Source organism: Anolis carolinensis, chromosome 1 (genome assembly GCF_035594765.1).
Source record: "Anolis carolinensis isolate JA03-04 chromosome 1, rAnoCar3.1.pri, whole genome shotgun sequence".
In the NCBI taxonomy this organism is placed as follows: domain Eukaryota; kingdom Metazoa; phylum Chordata; class Lepidosauria; order Squamata; family Dactyloidae; genus Anolis; species Anolis carolinensis.
Genome location: NC_085841.1, coordinates 92,509,171 through 92,525,387, shown reverse-complemented (window position 1 = coordinate 92,525,387; position 16,217 = coordinate 92,509,171). Strand labels below are relative to the sequence as shown.

At 41.1% G+C, this 16,217-nt stretch overlaps 1 protein-coding gene across 1 annotated transcript in view; it reads left to right on the top strand.

Moving 5' to 3' along the window:
- clvs2 (clavesin 2) overlaps positions 1-16,217 on the top strand; it is a 72,948-nt gene that overhangs the window by 39,054 nt on the left and 17,677 nt on the right. Inside the window, exon 3 of the mRNA XM_003215561.3 lies at positions 9,749-9,859. Coding sequence (XP_003215609.1) covers positions 9,749-9,859 — 111 coding nt within the window. The remainder of the gene's footprint in view (positions 1-9,748; positions 9,860-16,217) is intronic.

Below are 16,217 nucleotides of genomic sequence, written 5' to 3'. Positions count from 1 at the left end.
CACACACACACACACACATACATGCATGCATATGTACATATATAAATATATATAATATAATTTGCAATAATATATAATATTATAATATATTGTATATGCATATAATATTAATATTATTTTGTAATACAATATAATACTATTAAATACAATATAATAATATTAATTATATATTATATATTTCATGTAATATTATTAATAATATTACAATATATAGATATAGTACAATATGGTAATTTATTGCCAGTACAGTAGAGTCTCACTTATCCAACGTTCTGGATTATCTAACACATTTTTGTAGTCAATGTTTTCAATGCATTGTAATTTTTTGATGCTAAATTCATAAATACAGTAATTACTACATAGCATTAATGTGTAATGAACTACTTTTTCTGTAGTTTCTAATTTGTTGTATAACATGATATTTTGGTGCTTAATTTGTAAAATCATAACCTATTTTGATGTTTAATAGGCTTTTTCTTAATCTCTCCTTATTATCCAACATATTCGCTTATCCAACGTTCTGCCGGCCCGTTTATATTGGATAAGTGAGACTCTATTGTATTGTGCTATGCTAATAATATAATATTGTATGTAAATTTAATTTGTAAGCCACGCTGAGTCTCCTTTGGGGTGAGAAGGGCGGGATATAAATGTATTAAATAAATAAATAAATAAATAAATTACTGTTGAGAAAGAAAACATTTCATAATTTTGCAATAACTGTAAAACAAAATTGGCCATTTCTCAAAATCCTTACATGGTGTGAGAATTTTGAAGTTATTTATGTGATCATCATAAAAAAAAAATCTATTTGCTACACCAAAATTGTAAAGGAAACAAAATACCCATTTTCAGTGTTACAGAAAGGGAGATTCTACCTGAACATTAGGAAGAACTTCCAGACTGCAAGAGCTGTTCAGTAGTGGAAACTCAGAGGTTTCCATGCCTCTGAGTGTATTGTAGGCTCCTTCATTGGAGTTTTTTAAACAGAGGCTGGAATGCCATCTGTTGAGGGAGCTCTTATTGTGTTTTTCCAGCATGGCAGGGGTTGGACTGGATGGCTCATGTGGTCTCTTCCACCTCTGTGATTCTAGTGCAGTACAACATCAGAACCTATAAGAATAGCTTTCAGATTGAGACAGTAGTGGAAATAGGTTTTGTAAAGATCCTAGTAAGATAGACTGAAATATCCTGAAGATACCAGATCCCATCTGATTTTAGAAGCTAAGCAGGTCAGACCTGGCTATTACTTGGAAGAGTGTTGTCGGTTATATTTAAAATAAGATAGTGACAAATTCCCTCTGGCTATTCTTAACTAAGACAATGCTGTGAATGGCTATTTGAAGGCACATACTGCTTCTACTGTACAGATCCTAGGGAAGGGGCCTATTTTGTCACTGTATGGGGTCATGGGGTTTATAGGTTTTAGTGTTTTAATGCAATTGGTTCTTTGTCCTCCCCACTCATCTCTATTTTACTCATGGACTTTACTCAGAGTTTTGCACGAATCATCCTCTGTACATAGCAATTGATGTCTTGGTTTTAATAATTGTCATGTTATGTTGTTTTATAACTATGTTATTATATTGTGTTTTAAATGTATGAACTGTTTTTCTTATGTAAGCCACCCTGAGTCCCTTTGGGGAGATGGAGGCAGGGTATAAGAATAAAGTTGTTGTTGTTGTTGTTGTTGTTGTTGTTGCTATTATTAGGGGGTGCTTGAGATTGGATTGTGCAGAATTAATATATTGTCTGTGTTTTCAAAACAGACAAAGCATATTAATTGTTTGTGGTCCTTATTCTGTCTCCTGATATTCAAGTTAGTGGGTGACTAATAATAAACAGAAAATGGAACATGTCATTGCTCAAGTCTTAATAATTTGGGGCAGGAAAAAGAATTTCTCCCCACCCCCTTGGTAAAGCAGACATCTCTAGCGACTGTTGCCTTAGGTTCAGCACTTTTCAGTTTGGCCTGGGATCTTCTCACTCCTCAATCCCCCCCCCTTTGCTGTGACCTTGCACCTGCTATTGACTCACTCACTCATTGTTTGATTTCTAGGCCTTTTGTATATCTGGAGGTGCAAATGTGACTTTTGGTGACATATTCTTGGGGCTGTCTCAGCACCTGCATCATCTGTCAATGACAGATCGGCATGAGCAGTGTCAATTTGCATCAAGACGGAACGTTTGTGATTATGTTTCTGCTTGTCAGACTTCTTGCTGATGGAGGCAGCCTGCAGCTGGTTAGAATAAGTGTCTTCTCTCAAAGGGAATGGCTCTTGACTGTTCAGTGAAAAAGCATAGCAATTCTCATCCCGGGAATTAAAGCTGCATCTTCTGAGAACGCTGATAATGCATTTAAATGGAATCTGTGTTGGCAGATTGCTTCAAGGAGCACTTTGGCGTAATTTTTCTCCTTTTGTTGCACACAGGCCCTGATCCAGCTCTAGAAATATTATTTATTTTAAAACATTCTTATGTTTCCTTTCTGGCTAAGTGACATCCCTGGTGGCTGAGAGTTAAATTAAAAACAGCAATATTATGACAGACACGGTTTTAAAAAGCATAGAGCGAATAAAGTAAGTAAAATGACAGGTGTCCAATGTATCCGAAAAGAAGCTGGAAGTTGCAGTATCATTGATGAAATAAGAAGGGAAGGAAAATAATCAGTCATCAAAAATCAGTCAAATATAGCTGCTGTCAGTGCTGGAGGAGGTTGTTCATCTATCTCTACACACATCAGAGGAAGCATTCCAGTTGAATTCAGTGGGACTCAGTTACGCATTACAATGTGGATCCCGATGTGTATTTATTTGTATCTTGATTAAACTGGCGAAAGGCTGTTCCTATGTGCAAATTAGGGCTAAAAGTACAAAAGTAATGTGAACCAGATTTGATTCAAAAATACAAATGTTGTGTATGTGTAATAGTTATGCATAAGACAGCTCTTAGGCCTGTATCTGGGGCTATTTGGGGCGCTGATTCAGGAAATTGCATTGGATATTTATTTATTTATTTACAGTATTTATATTCCGCCCTTCTCACCCTTAAGGGGACTCAGGGCGGATCACAATGTACACATACATGGCAAACATTCAATGCCATATGAACATAGAGACAGAGACAGAGACACAGAGGCAATTTAACCTTCTCCAGCTTCCAGCTTCCTGAGGGTATGCTTGAGTCCAGCCACAGGGAGAGCAGCTGCTTCATCATCCACTGTGACACGAGTCCTTGGATGCTTCCTCATTCCAAACGCTGCTGGACGATTTTTATGGTGTCATAAGTTAGTTAAATTAGCCTCCCCACATAAGTGGTACCTAAATTTCCTACTTGATAGATGCAACTATCTTTCGGGTTGCTTAGGTCAACAACGAACAGGACTTTTTTTTTTATTTTAATGGTCAGGTGCTCACTCCAACATGGGCTGGCCTCGAACTCATGACCTCTTGGTCATAGGGATTTATTGCAGCTGGCTACTAACCAGCCTGCACCACAGCCCGGTCACATCAGCTCTAGTTTCGTAGATATGGTTATCATGATTTTCTATAGACAGGCAGATGGTGACTAGTAGATGGCATCTATTCTGTATCTCAAAAACTAGAGCTGCCAGGGAAAACCTGGTGCAATTTTTGGAATCAGCAGGTCAGATATACTAAGAAATGTGTGTTGGCCAGTGTAGTTGATGGCATTTCCAGTTGATGGATTATCAATATTTATGTTTAGCCCCATGCATTTTTATTTTGATGTATCCTGATTTTAGTAGCACTTGCTTCCAGGTAAGTACACATAGGAATGCAGCAATGTGGAATCTGGCATGTTAGTTCCAAACTTAACAATGTTTAATTGGTATTAATCATTACATGCAGATAAATTATTATATTTATTATTATATTTATTTATACCCCGCTTTATCTCCTCCAAAGGAGACTCAAAGCAGCTTAACATAAAAGCATCAGCATAATCATTTAAAATATACAAATATACAAATATTAAAACAGGATTAAATATAAACAGTATTAAAAAGTTCCCAGTTAAAAACCGTTAAAACAAATTCTAATTTAAAAACCTCCCAGCACTATTAGCCATTGAGACTCCAACGCCAACCCTGACACCACCCCAACTAGCTCAGGAAGGGAGACTGTTGAGCAGCAGGGTGGGTGGTACACTAACAGAATCTGTATTGTGTCCCGGTTATCCACCTTTAGGTAAACAATAGCATTTTTATGTCAGCTCTCAGGAAAATCTGTTAAATGTCATATTTTACAAGTATACATGTAAAATCATAGATACAATGCTTTTAGTTCTATTTTTCTTATCTGTCTGTGATGGAATAAAGTAATCCCTTAAAGGGATAAGATCGCCAAACACTTATTTGACTTAGCAACCTTCCATTTCCTCTTTACTTTTAATTTCCATTACTACCAGTAGCTCAGAGCCAGTGTTGCTTGTGTTGTACTTAAGGCCCGCAGAATGATAGGCTTCTCAATTACTTAAAAGAGGCAGAATTCAAAGACTACATTCCAGATGGATAGACTCAGTCAAGGAAGCTATGGCCCTAAGTCTGCAAGATCTGAGCAAGACTGTTGAGGAGATGGTGACTTGGAGATCTCTTATTCATTGGGTCACCATAAGTAAAGTTGACTTCATAGCAATTAATGGCAGCAAGGATTCCATCTCTGTTCATGTTCATAAAAACACAAGAGAGAACCCTGTCCATACTTAGTCCAAGACTGTCTAACAAAGTGATACCAGATCAAGAAAAGGATCTGATGTAATAATTACAGACTGAAATTCAACCTCCTTTCACACTTCTCTTCACTGAAGTCCTCCCCACCACCCCCAAATTGGCAGTTTAAACTAAATGGTAACCATAGTTTAGAGAAGTGTTGTAGATACTGGTGATGAGACTAGAGGACACAGAGATGTAGACACAGAGGAAATTGCGTATGTACATCAGATAAAAGAAGGATAGATTGACTATAATAACATGATGGGTCAGGGAGAGAAGGAAACTCGAAACAGGTAGCATGACCAAAATGTATTTTCTTTACAGAGATGAGAACTTGGAAATTACATGTTAATGTGAAAGATGACATTCCAGCCTTACAACTGTTAGACTTTCCTCATCTCAAGGCTCTGTGAACTGCTTGGTGGTGCAACCAAGTCAATTACTATTTGGAGTATCGATTTACATGGCTGATTTTTTTTATTCTTTCATGTTTCCTTAATAGTTGCCTGTGGAGCAACAACCAAAGCCCATTGAGACTCAATAGAGAAAGCAATTCAGAAGAGAAACATTCTCCCTAAATTTCTTATAAAAATCTCTGAGTATGCAGCTTGAAGTGTGTTTCATAAATATTCTACAATCACATTTAACAGTATGGAATGCAATTGCAGCTTTGAGATTTATGATGAACAAAGATTGAATGTTAACAGAAAATTGGAATTAAAGATGGGTTACAATGCACCATTATATTAAACTGTTAACAATATTAAAATAGCACTGGCCAGGGCCATAGCCAGAACAAATGGGGGGGGGGGGGTTGACACTTTTTTTTAAGCGAATCATGAAGAGTAGTTCCATAACACAAAATAATTTAGAAATCAGGCTCCATCGATAAACTTCAGTGGACACTCAAGACAGATAAACTTCAGTTGACACTCATGGTGATCTAGGTAGTCAGTTAAAATTTATGAGTAAACCAGTTTTTTTTTTAAAAAAAACCTAAAACATTGGGGGGGGGGGGCGGGTTTGAACCCCTAACCCTCCACCCCTTGGCTACAGCCCAGAATTTTGGTTCCATCTGATGAGCGTAGGGGCTGTATGCCATGGTTTCTTGGTCCGTAGATGATTTTTGTGGCTTTGAAAAATCCCTGAGCGTCATGGGTATCTGCAAGGTGTTGGATTTCTTCAGCCTTCTTTGTCCACCAGATGTTCTTGAGTTCTCTGGTCCTTCTTTGGACCTCAGCTTTTGCACTGGCATAGATCTTTTTCTTGGCGGCACAGTTGGTGTCTCTCTGCCATGTTTGGAAGGCTTTCCTTTTGTTATCAATTAGCTGTTGGATCTCTTTGTCATTATCATCAAACCAGTCTTGATGTTTCTTAGTTTGGTATCCAATGGTTTCTTCGCAGGCTGTGATGATGGAGGTCTTCAGTTTGTTCCAATGTTCCTCAACATTTTCGGGGTGTTCTGTGGGTAGATGATCCTTGAGTGTTGTTTGGAGAAGGGCTCGTTTGGAGGGCTCCTGAAGGGCTTGGGTGTTCATTTTGCGCCTTGTTTTTCTTCCTTGGAGTCTGCGTTTGGGGACAATCTTGATAGCCATCATGGATCGGATTAACCTGTGGTCCGTCCAGCAGTCATCAGCACCTGTCATGGCTCTTGTGAGAAGCACATCGCGGCGGTCTCTGGCACGTGTAATAACATAGTCCAAGAGGTGCCAATGCTTTGACCGAGGGTGCTTCCATGATGTCTTGAGCTTGTTTTTCTGGCGGAAGAGCGTGTTGGTGATGACAAGGTTGTGCTCTCCGCATTTGGTGAGAAGCAAGATGCCATTCGAGTTGCTGTTTCCGACCCCGTCTTTTCCTATGATCCCTGGCCACAGGTCAGAGTCCCTTCCAACTCTGGCATTAAAGTCCCGCAGGAGGATGATTTTGTCCTCCTTAGGTATCTCCGATAGGATGGTGTCCAGCTGACAGTAAAATTTTTCCTTGATGTCTTCGTCAGCATCTAGAGTTGTTGCATAGGCGCATATGATGGTTGCCTGTTGGTTTTTGGCAAGGTTAATTCGGAGGGTTGAGAGTCGTTCATTGATGCCAGTGGGTGCTTCGGTCAGGTGCTTCACCAGGTCATTTCTGATAGCAAAGCCAACTCCGTGTATTCTTCGCTCTTCTTCAGGCAGTCCCTTCCAGAAGAAGGTGTAGCCTCCCTTTTCTTCCTTCAGCTGTCCCTCTCCTGCTCTCCGGGTCTCCTGAAGGGCTGCTATGTCGATCTTAAAGCGTCCCAGCTCCCTTGCAGTGAGAGCAGTCCTGCGTTCGGGGCGATCGCTGTCAGTGTTATCTAACAATGTCCGTATGTTCCATGTTCCAAAGTTCATTTTTCTTTTTTGGCCGCAGAGTGGTGATCCCTCTGGACGCGGCAGTCCAGTCAGGGTAGGAGAGGCAGACTATGTTCAGGGCACCTTTTCTAGCCCCTTCCCCATGTGGGGTGAGCAGAGCGGATCCTAAAAAGGGCTGCTCAGTCATGGTTACAGCTGCCGGACTACCCAACTGCCTCGGTCCTTGAGGTAGAACGACTGAGTCCATATCCACCGCCCATGTGCCAGTCTGTGACTAGGGGCTTCCAGATTTCACAGTCCTGCCCCCGTCACCACTCGCTGATCGCCATGGGACTTTTGTAGGTTTGTTTTTATTTTTTGTTGGAAGATGCCTGTGCGTGATTTTTTTTAATGTGTGGAGATCGGTGCACGGCCGGTCAACACACAGTCTTCACAGAGTGAGGTTCCAGCAGTGGTGTGGTTAACACAACGAGAGTGGCTTCTCAGTCTGTTGCAGCCTTCTTCCGCCTTCACAGCCGTTGTAACATGTACCATGTTATCCTCCGCCTGCTCCGCCGTTGAGGTCTTTGGGTCTTCAGATTGTGCTTAGTCTGGAACCTCCCCTGCGGCCACTCCTGGGAGTGCATCACTCCAGTGGTTGTGCCCACAGGTTCATCGGAACACGCAAGCCCCCTCACCACGGCAAGGTGACAATCCATCGAGGGGGTAGTTAACAATAGTCCATCTTAAAACAATATCACACCCTCTTACATGTGTTTTCTTTTAAAATTACTATATTCATTTATTAATGTCTCCCTAAATCATTAACAAAGATTCCTCAGTACACTCAGAATTATTTTCATGTATTGAAATTAAATAAATGTAAATTGGGATACACAAAAGGGGAAATATTTTGTGAAGGCAGATTCTAGTCTAGACATATGTCAGCCAGATACAGGAATATTTAAATAAATAACATATCGGGCATTGTCCGACAGGCAGAAATGCTATCTTTTTATAAGAGTTCCTAAAGTAGAGCTTACTGCCAGGAAATTGGGTATTTCAGGTATTGCCATCCAAGCATACCATTCTTCAGACATTATCTTGAAAAAGTGTATCTTGCTTTGAAGTCTGAAATATCAAATAGCTGCATTTTCGCATACAGAATTCAGCTGATACACACAAGATGCTGTTAATGTAATGCTAGTGATTCAATGTCAGATATGAAAGGAAGAAAAGGATCTGGGTATCTAAATTCCTTCTCAGTCACCTTTCTGAAAGTCTCACAGGCAAGCCAGATCTTGAAAAGTTATTACTTAGTTACAGCAAACTATGTTTGTGGGTAGGTTCCCAGTTTCACTCTCAAACATTGCAGTACTTTTTTCTATATACCCTCATAATTTGATTGTTTCTCAGGAGTTGTATGACTTTTTGCCATACTTTTCTGAAGATTTCATTACTAAGGGCTTTAAGTTAAAACTTTCCTATATGTGCCTGCCCACATTTTGAGATTATCTGGGGAGGCCCTTCTCTCTATCCCAGCACTTTCATGGGTCTCTCATGCTGAGAAGGTGGGAGAGGACCTTCTTGGTGGCTTCTCTTAGACTCTGCATTTCCTCCCTAAAGAGGTTGGCCCAGCACTCTCCTAGCCATCCTTTCATAGGAAGGTGAAGACCTTTTTAATTAAATAGGATATTGACAGCTCAGTGGAGAGAGTTGTTTGTGTGCCATATTGTTTACATTTTGCTCTTCATTTTAATGGCTATGCTTTGAACTTCTTTTGTATATTTGTTTTTGATAGTTTAATTGTATTTTTAATTTTTGCTCAGAGGACACATTAAGTTGCACCTGTTTCGAACTTTTATATGGTTTTAAAACTGTGACACCTCTGGTATCCCCCCCCCCCCCCCACGACACTTTTGCTTTTGGCTCCACCCAGTATTAGAATGTGTGCAACCGACAACATATCTGAAATTGAGTTAGACTTTTAGTTCAAAGGACGTTCCCTGCCCTTGAGGTTATGTTATTACTTTGAGGCCCCCAGAATTAATTGCTGATATTTAAAAATGTCACACTTGACTTTGATGTTATTTAAAAATGATCAATTAGCTATGTCTTTTATTTGAAACAAACACCACCAGAATGCTACAAACTGCTGGTGATAGTATAAAATGTATCCAAGAAGTGAAGCCACACAACTGTACCTGCAAATAACTACATTAATGCTACATATATTGTTAATAAATGCCTGCCTTCTAGTATAACATAAAGGTACATAGTTGTGTGTCTTCCTGTTGTTCCCAATTTATGGAGACTCTAATATAAACCTGTCGTTGTTGTTTTTGGGAGAGGGGTAACATGTGTTCAGAGAGGGTTTGACTCAGACTTCCCATGAGGCTGAGAGAATTCACCCTGTGGGTTTCCATGGCTTAATGGGGATTCAAATCCTGGTTTCTAGAGTGGTAGTCTCACTGGCTTATTGTGTTATGCTTTAATTATTCCAAAGAAAGGATTAAGTACAAGCAAACCATTACTTCTGAGTATTTATTTCCAAGCTCTGACTTTGGAAATCTATATAAGGTTGTCGTGAGGTTTAAGTGGGCTCGGAATTCTATACATCTTGCTCTGAGTGCATCAGAAGGCCAGGTAATTGACAAATAGCCTCAATAAAATAACTCACAAATGTATTTGTTTTGACGTTCTCTTCTAGGACAGTTTTCCGGCTCGCTTTGGAGGAATTCATTTTGTCAATCAACCATGGTACATCCATGCCCTCTACACAGTGATACGGCCTTTTTTAAAGGAAAAGACAAGGAAAAGGGTATTTGTTTTTCTCTTCTTCCCCATCTGATTTCCCAACATATCAATTGGGGTGCATCACTTGTTTTGAAAAATAAGAAGCATCATATATTTGTCAGACTTTTATAATAATAAGTTCAAAGACATATTCAGCTACCTTCAAAGTATATGCTTGCTATGTCATTGAAGATTTCATATCTTTGGGGAAAGTTTCTGGTATCCAATCAGATGAGTCATAAGTTTCAAGATCTTAAGATACTTTATAGATGTCCAGTATCTTATTTTAAAATATGTGCTCCCTCTAAAACATTATACATTGATAACAATTTTATAATGAGGATGATAATATGACAAAGGATAAACAAATATATTTTACAGCCATGTTTCACCCATGTTTTTAAAAGCTGTGCTATGCTTTAAAGAGATTCAAATGTAAAACCAAGGCAGCTTGAATGAGTATGAGCAGAAATGAGAGAAGGGGGCAATTCATTTTGTTTGCTACAGGCAGCTAACCTGCTCTTTGAAATAAGCCTCAGAATAATTCCAGTGCTGAAGTTAAAACAGTAGAGTTATGTATTCCCCACGTGCACTTTGTCTCAAATTCTGTACCCATTGATACTGGTAACTTCCAAATGTCATCAAATGTATAGGTTAAGGTGTGACTTTCTCTATAGATTTTACATTATACAAAATACAATGACTAAGTTTCCATAATTCCTTGTGAGCCTAAGTGGATATTCTTATATATTATTAACTGATAGATCATTCACATTGCAGAAATATAGCAGTTTGACAGTACTTTTCTAGCCATAGTGAAATCCTAGGCTTTGTAGTTTGCTGTGGCATCACAGTGCACTGGCAAAAAGGGGTAAAATATCTAGCTAAACTACAAACCCCAAAGTTCTGTAACACAGAACTGTGGCAGTTAATATGGTGTCAGATTGCTATAGTTCTTCAGTGTGGATATGGCCTTAGAGGGGAATGATGGTTGGATATTGGTGTGCTGATCAAAGTCTGTGTTCATTGCCCATGTTCTTCATCCGAATGCTAAAGTGTTTGGCTTTGACAGCATGAAAAAGTGTACCTATAGGTAAATCTTCCTGTGTGTGTGTGCCTATGCACACAAGTGCACATACAGATACATATATTAGCACAAACATCGTTCCCTTTTCAAGAGCTGCCCTCAAGCATCATGTTTGTATAGGTTTTAATTTTTTTGAAATGCCGCCAAATTTGAACAGCAGCTTGAAATGGAGCGCAAAGTGAGTCTAGCGTTTGGAAGGAAATAAAATAAACCTCTTTGATAGATGCCGAAGCCCTTGAGGGTACTTGAAAAGGCTCACCTGATCTCTGGCATCAACAGCCCATAGAAGAAATCCGAGAGATGCAGCAGAATTAGCATACATTCTTGTAGTCTTCGCATTGAAATTTGTTGAAGAAAGATCACATAATTTCTATGACAGATAACACAGATCTCTCTTGCGAAATATTTAAACAATCCTGTTGGGATGAGTGCTTTGTTTTCAATTGTTGAAAACTACAGATGTTATATACTCCAAGGCATTCTGTTTTTCTTCTCTTTCTCTTTTTTCATAAGCAATGTAGTGTTTCTCATTTGTATGCTTTATTTTATTTAAGGCTAGAGAATATGCTCAGGGAGACTTCAATGGACTTAAAGAACCATGTTTTTTTATCCTTTTCAAATTAAGGACACACACTTAAAAGATTTGTTTGTGTCCTGTTTTCAACTTTGTGAAGCATCATTCCACTATGAGATCATCTCATAGTGGAATGTATTAGAAATAATCTGAACTTCAGAATTCTTTCCAGTGAGTTGAAGCCAGTGTTGCGTGAACAGAATGCAGTCATGTAAGGAAGTCTGTAGAACACCTATTTTTCTTACCAGCTAAGTGGTCCTGATTTGAGTGAAACACTCATTTTGTTTTAGCATGTCCCATTCCTTATCAAGCCCTAGCCCTTCTAAGTAAGCAACATGAAGTGCATGAGCTCATTTTACAAAGTCTGTAGCATTCCCTACCAAGGAGTGCTCTTGCCTCACCAAACTATAACTCCCAAAATCCCATAGCATTGAGCCATGGCACTTAAAGGGGTGTTGAACTCAATTATTTCTACAGTGTATGTGCCGTCCGCCGGACAATAAAAAGCTATAAAACTGAAACGTGCTGTCCTTTATCCGGGCGAACTGCAAATCCCTATAAGCTGTCCTATAGATATTGAACGACTGAGTCTGGATAACTTCAAAAAAGGATGTTTATTCATACAAGGTTGTAAACCTGGCACAGATCTTAAAGTTGCAGAAAATGAAACAAATTTCTATAGGTTTTAGTCACAGAATTATCCCTGGTTCCAGAAGGCAAAAGTGATTATAAAACCACTATACCCTAATCACGCTGCCTATATTAGAAGGAGAAACTCTTTCCTTCCCTATCTTTACAGCAAAGATTAGTTCTAGAAGCGATGGAATAACTCTGCTCCTCTAACTAGATTTCCTATTCCAGATCAATATAATTCAATACTTATCTAATTTGGATAGGCTTAGATTGGCCTGGTTTTGAGGATGGTTTGTCCCAGTTAGCCTTGCACAGCTCCAGCACGTTGGAAGACTATAGCCAGAATGAAACTCTAAAATGGAGACTAGACCCTGGTAAAAAGGGCGGTCCTAAGATGTTGTACTCTTTGACCAATCATTGCAAAGAAAACTGCAGCCAGCTCTTGCAGACTTCAAGCCACCTTTCCTGGGCTTTTGCAAAGGAGGGAAAACAAACAAACGACCAATAAGTAAGGCAAACCATCGTCCTGGGGGACGGAACACTCCCCGCTTAAATTCCCAGGATGTGGGAATTTACCACTCAAAAACATACAAACACCTTTGCACATATGACAATACAAACACTAGAACTTTAAACATCTCCAATAAGCAACACGAGGTCACTAATTGGTCTGTCCAAAATGGACACTTTGTCTCTGTTGCAAGTCTTTAATTGAACTTTCCTGACCTTACCATCCGGGCAAGGAAAGGTCTTTAATACAATGCCCATGGGCCATGCATGGCGGGGCAAGTCTTTGTCCTTTAACAACACAACGTTGTTAACCTCAATGTTGTCCTGTGGGCTTTGCCAGATTCTTCTAGCTTGAAGCTGGCTTAAGTACTCAGCTTTCCACCTTTTCCAAAAGTGGTTGGCCAAGGACTGCACCTGTTTCCACAGGGCACGGTGAGTTCCGTCCGGAACTGGCAACATGATGTCCTTCCATCCTGGCACCTTTTGTGTCAAAATAAGTGCAGGAGTCAGTGGTTGTAAGTTCTCAGGGTCACTGGTAAGGGGAACCAGCGGCCGGTTGTTGATAATTGCGGTAACTTCCGCCATAAGTGTCACCAAAACATCATGCGTCAATGACCTATGACTCAAAAGCATGGCATTAAGGATTTTGCGACTAATACCAATCATCCTCTCCCAAACACCACCCATGTGGGAGGCGTGAGGAACATTGAAAGTCCACATAATTTGTTCAGTATTCGTAAAGTTCTGAACCTTTGGGTCTCTCCCAAACCTAGACACACAATTGAGTTCTTTGGTCGCACCTACAAAATTGGTGCCACAGTCCGACCGAATTGACTTAATTGGCCCTCTGAGGGCTATGAACCTTTTTAATGCGTTTAAAAATGATGAAGTGTCCATCCCTTCTATGACTTCTATATGGACAGCTCGTATTACTAAACAAGTAAACAAAACTGCCCACCTCTTGTTATTTACAACACCACCCCTGGTTTTCCTAGTGACAACCTCCCAAGGACCAAACACATCGATTCCCACATGGGAAAAGGGTGGGTCTGTCAAAGTCCTATCCTGAGGTAGTTCTGCCATCAACTGACTTTGACAGTTTCGCCTAAGGCGCCTGCATTTAACACATTTGAAAATACAACTGTTGACCAACCTTTTGGCATTAACTACCCACAGACCTTCATTTCTAAGGGCTGCCTCAGTTAGAGTTCTACCCTGATGATGGATCCTTTCATGGTGATGCCGAACGAGCAGCAATGCAGTGTGACTATTAGGGGGTATGATGATGGGGTTTTTTATGCACGCCTTGAGTTTAGCTTTGGCTAACCTTCCTCCAACTCTCAAAATACCCTCCTTGTCTAGAAATGGGTTTAACTCATTTAGAAGACTTTGATTAGGGATGTTGAGCCCTTGCTCTAGCCTAGCTATTTCCTGCTTGAAAGCAGATCTCTGCACTGACTTGAATATGACGCTCTTAGCCTTTATCATATCCTGGACCTGTAAAGGCTCACTATCTTTGCAAGCTAAACGATGTATAAGCCTAGCAACTGCTCTAAGAAGACTGTGCCACTCCGAAAAACGTTCAAAACGGTGTGGTTCCAGGCAAGATCTTTGGCCCATCTTGATTTCTGTGGTTGATTTGCAGGCTTTCACCTCTGCACTTCGTGAGACTTGAGCATTCATAATGTCCGAAAACCTTTGCTCATCTTTCGAGAGCGCTGTGGCTTCGTCTCTCTCAGAGACTTTGAAAATGGAGGAATACTCTGGAGTTATTGCTTGGCAGTAGACTGAGATGTGACTTAGGCAACTGCGCACAAGTGTAGGACGTCCACCTTTAAGCACCTGTGCTTGATTGGAGTCCAACGACGATGGTGGGTGCATCTTGTTTATGCACACTGGGCCTGTAACTGTCCAGCCTAGTGGTAGCAGCTGAGCAATGGGCGCCCCTGGAGGTCCCTTAACTTGGTCGTTCACATAGAACAAGTTCGGACAGTCCGCACCAAGCAGAAGGGCAATGTCCACATCTGGACGGAAAGCAGGTATGGCATTCTTTAATCGTCGCAAATGTGGATGAGCCTCCACAACTTCTCTAGTTACAATTTGTTTTTTGTTCCGAGGGATGGAGGAACACTCAATCAGGTCTGGCAACCTGAACTGTCTCTTCTGGTCGCAAGAGGAGACAACAAAGCCAGATGCTATGCGACCCTGCAACTTCTTTTTTCCTGCACATGTAGTCATGGTGTAGTCGACCATCTTGGTTTTAAGGTCAAACATGCGGAAGAACTCTGGAGTAGCCAGGGAGGCGTCGCTCTGTGAATCCAGGGCCACATAGAGTCTCTTTCTAAGCCAAGGGCTCTTGGCTGGATATACATCCGCTAGGCAGATAGGATGACAAACTCTGTACTGGTGCGAGTCAGAACACAGCTCTGTACAGGCGACTGCTGAAACTTCCACCTGCATCTCTGGTGCGGCTGGCTTGTCGGTGTCTTCGACTGCTGACTTTTCTTTTGGTGAAGCGTTCTCTTTGGGGTGGGAGATGATATTGGAGTTGTGCATTGCGGTGCAATGCTTGAGGCTGTTGCATTTCTCACACTTGATGTTTTCTTTGCAGTTGGATGCAAAGTGTGGAGTTGCTCCACAGCATCTAAAGCAGATTCCCTGCTTTTGAACTAGCTGTTGCCTTTCTTTGTATGTCTTTCTACTAAACTCCCTGCAGTTGGCCAAGCTGTGAGGCTTTTGGTGAATAGGGCAAAGCAACTCCTTTACCTCCGACCTGGGTTCGTCAGTCTTGTGTTGAGTTTCGACTGCCTTTACGCTGACAGGTCTATTGGCCTCTCTAGGTGGTTTCTTGTCCACTTCAGGTGCCTTCTCTGGCTGGGTCCCTTGGTATAAGGTGGGGAGGCCCGTCTGTGGATCATTCCTTTCTCTGGCTGCCCTGGTGATGAACTGGACCAAATGAGAAAATGGAGGGTATGCCTGGGAGTGGGCCTCCTTGTAGTTGAAGACCTCCTGTCCCCAGCGTTCTTGCAAAGTGAAGGGCAGCTTGGTCAAGATCTGCCTCTGGGACAGGTGCTGATCGAGGCACTTCAAACCGGGCAGTTCTGGATTCTCCTTGGCCGACTCTAATTCCGCAAGGAGATCGCTGAGGTCCCACAAGAGTTTGAAGTCTTTGAGTTTTAAAGCTGGGAACCTTTGGAGCTTGTCCATAAGAGATGCTTCAATCTCTGTGCTGGCCCCATACCTCTGCTGCAACCTGGCCCAGGCCTTTTCCAGGGCTTTGTCGGGATCGGCTACGTGGGCTGCATAGATCTTCTTAACTTGTGAGGATGAGGCTGGGCCCAACCATGCAGCCAGAAGAGTCAGTTCTTCCTCAGGCAATAACTTTAAGTCTCTGATTGCTCTCTGGAAGGTGGCCTTCCAGAGAAGAAATTCCTCAGGCTTGTCCGAAAACTTTTCGACACCCTTGTCCTTAAGATCTCTTCTGGGGCTTCTGATGATGGAGACAAGCTGGGACTCTGGCGTCGAAGGGAACAATTGAGGAGTTTGCTGTTGTGGAGTGGACTCCCACCGTGTACCTTG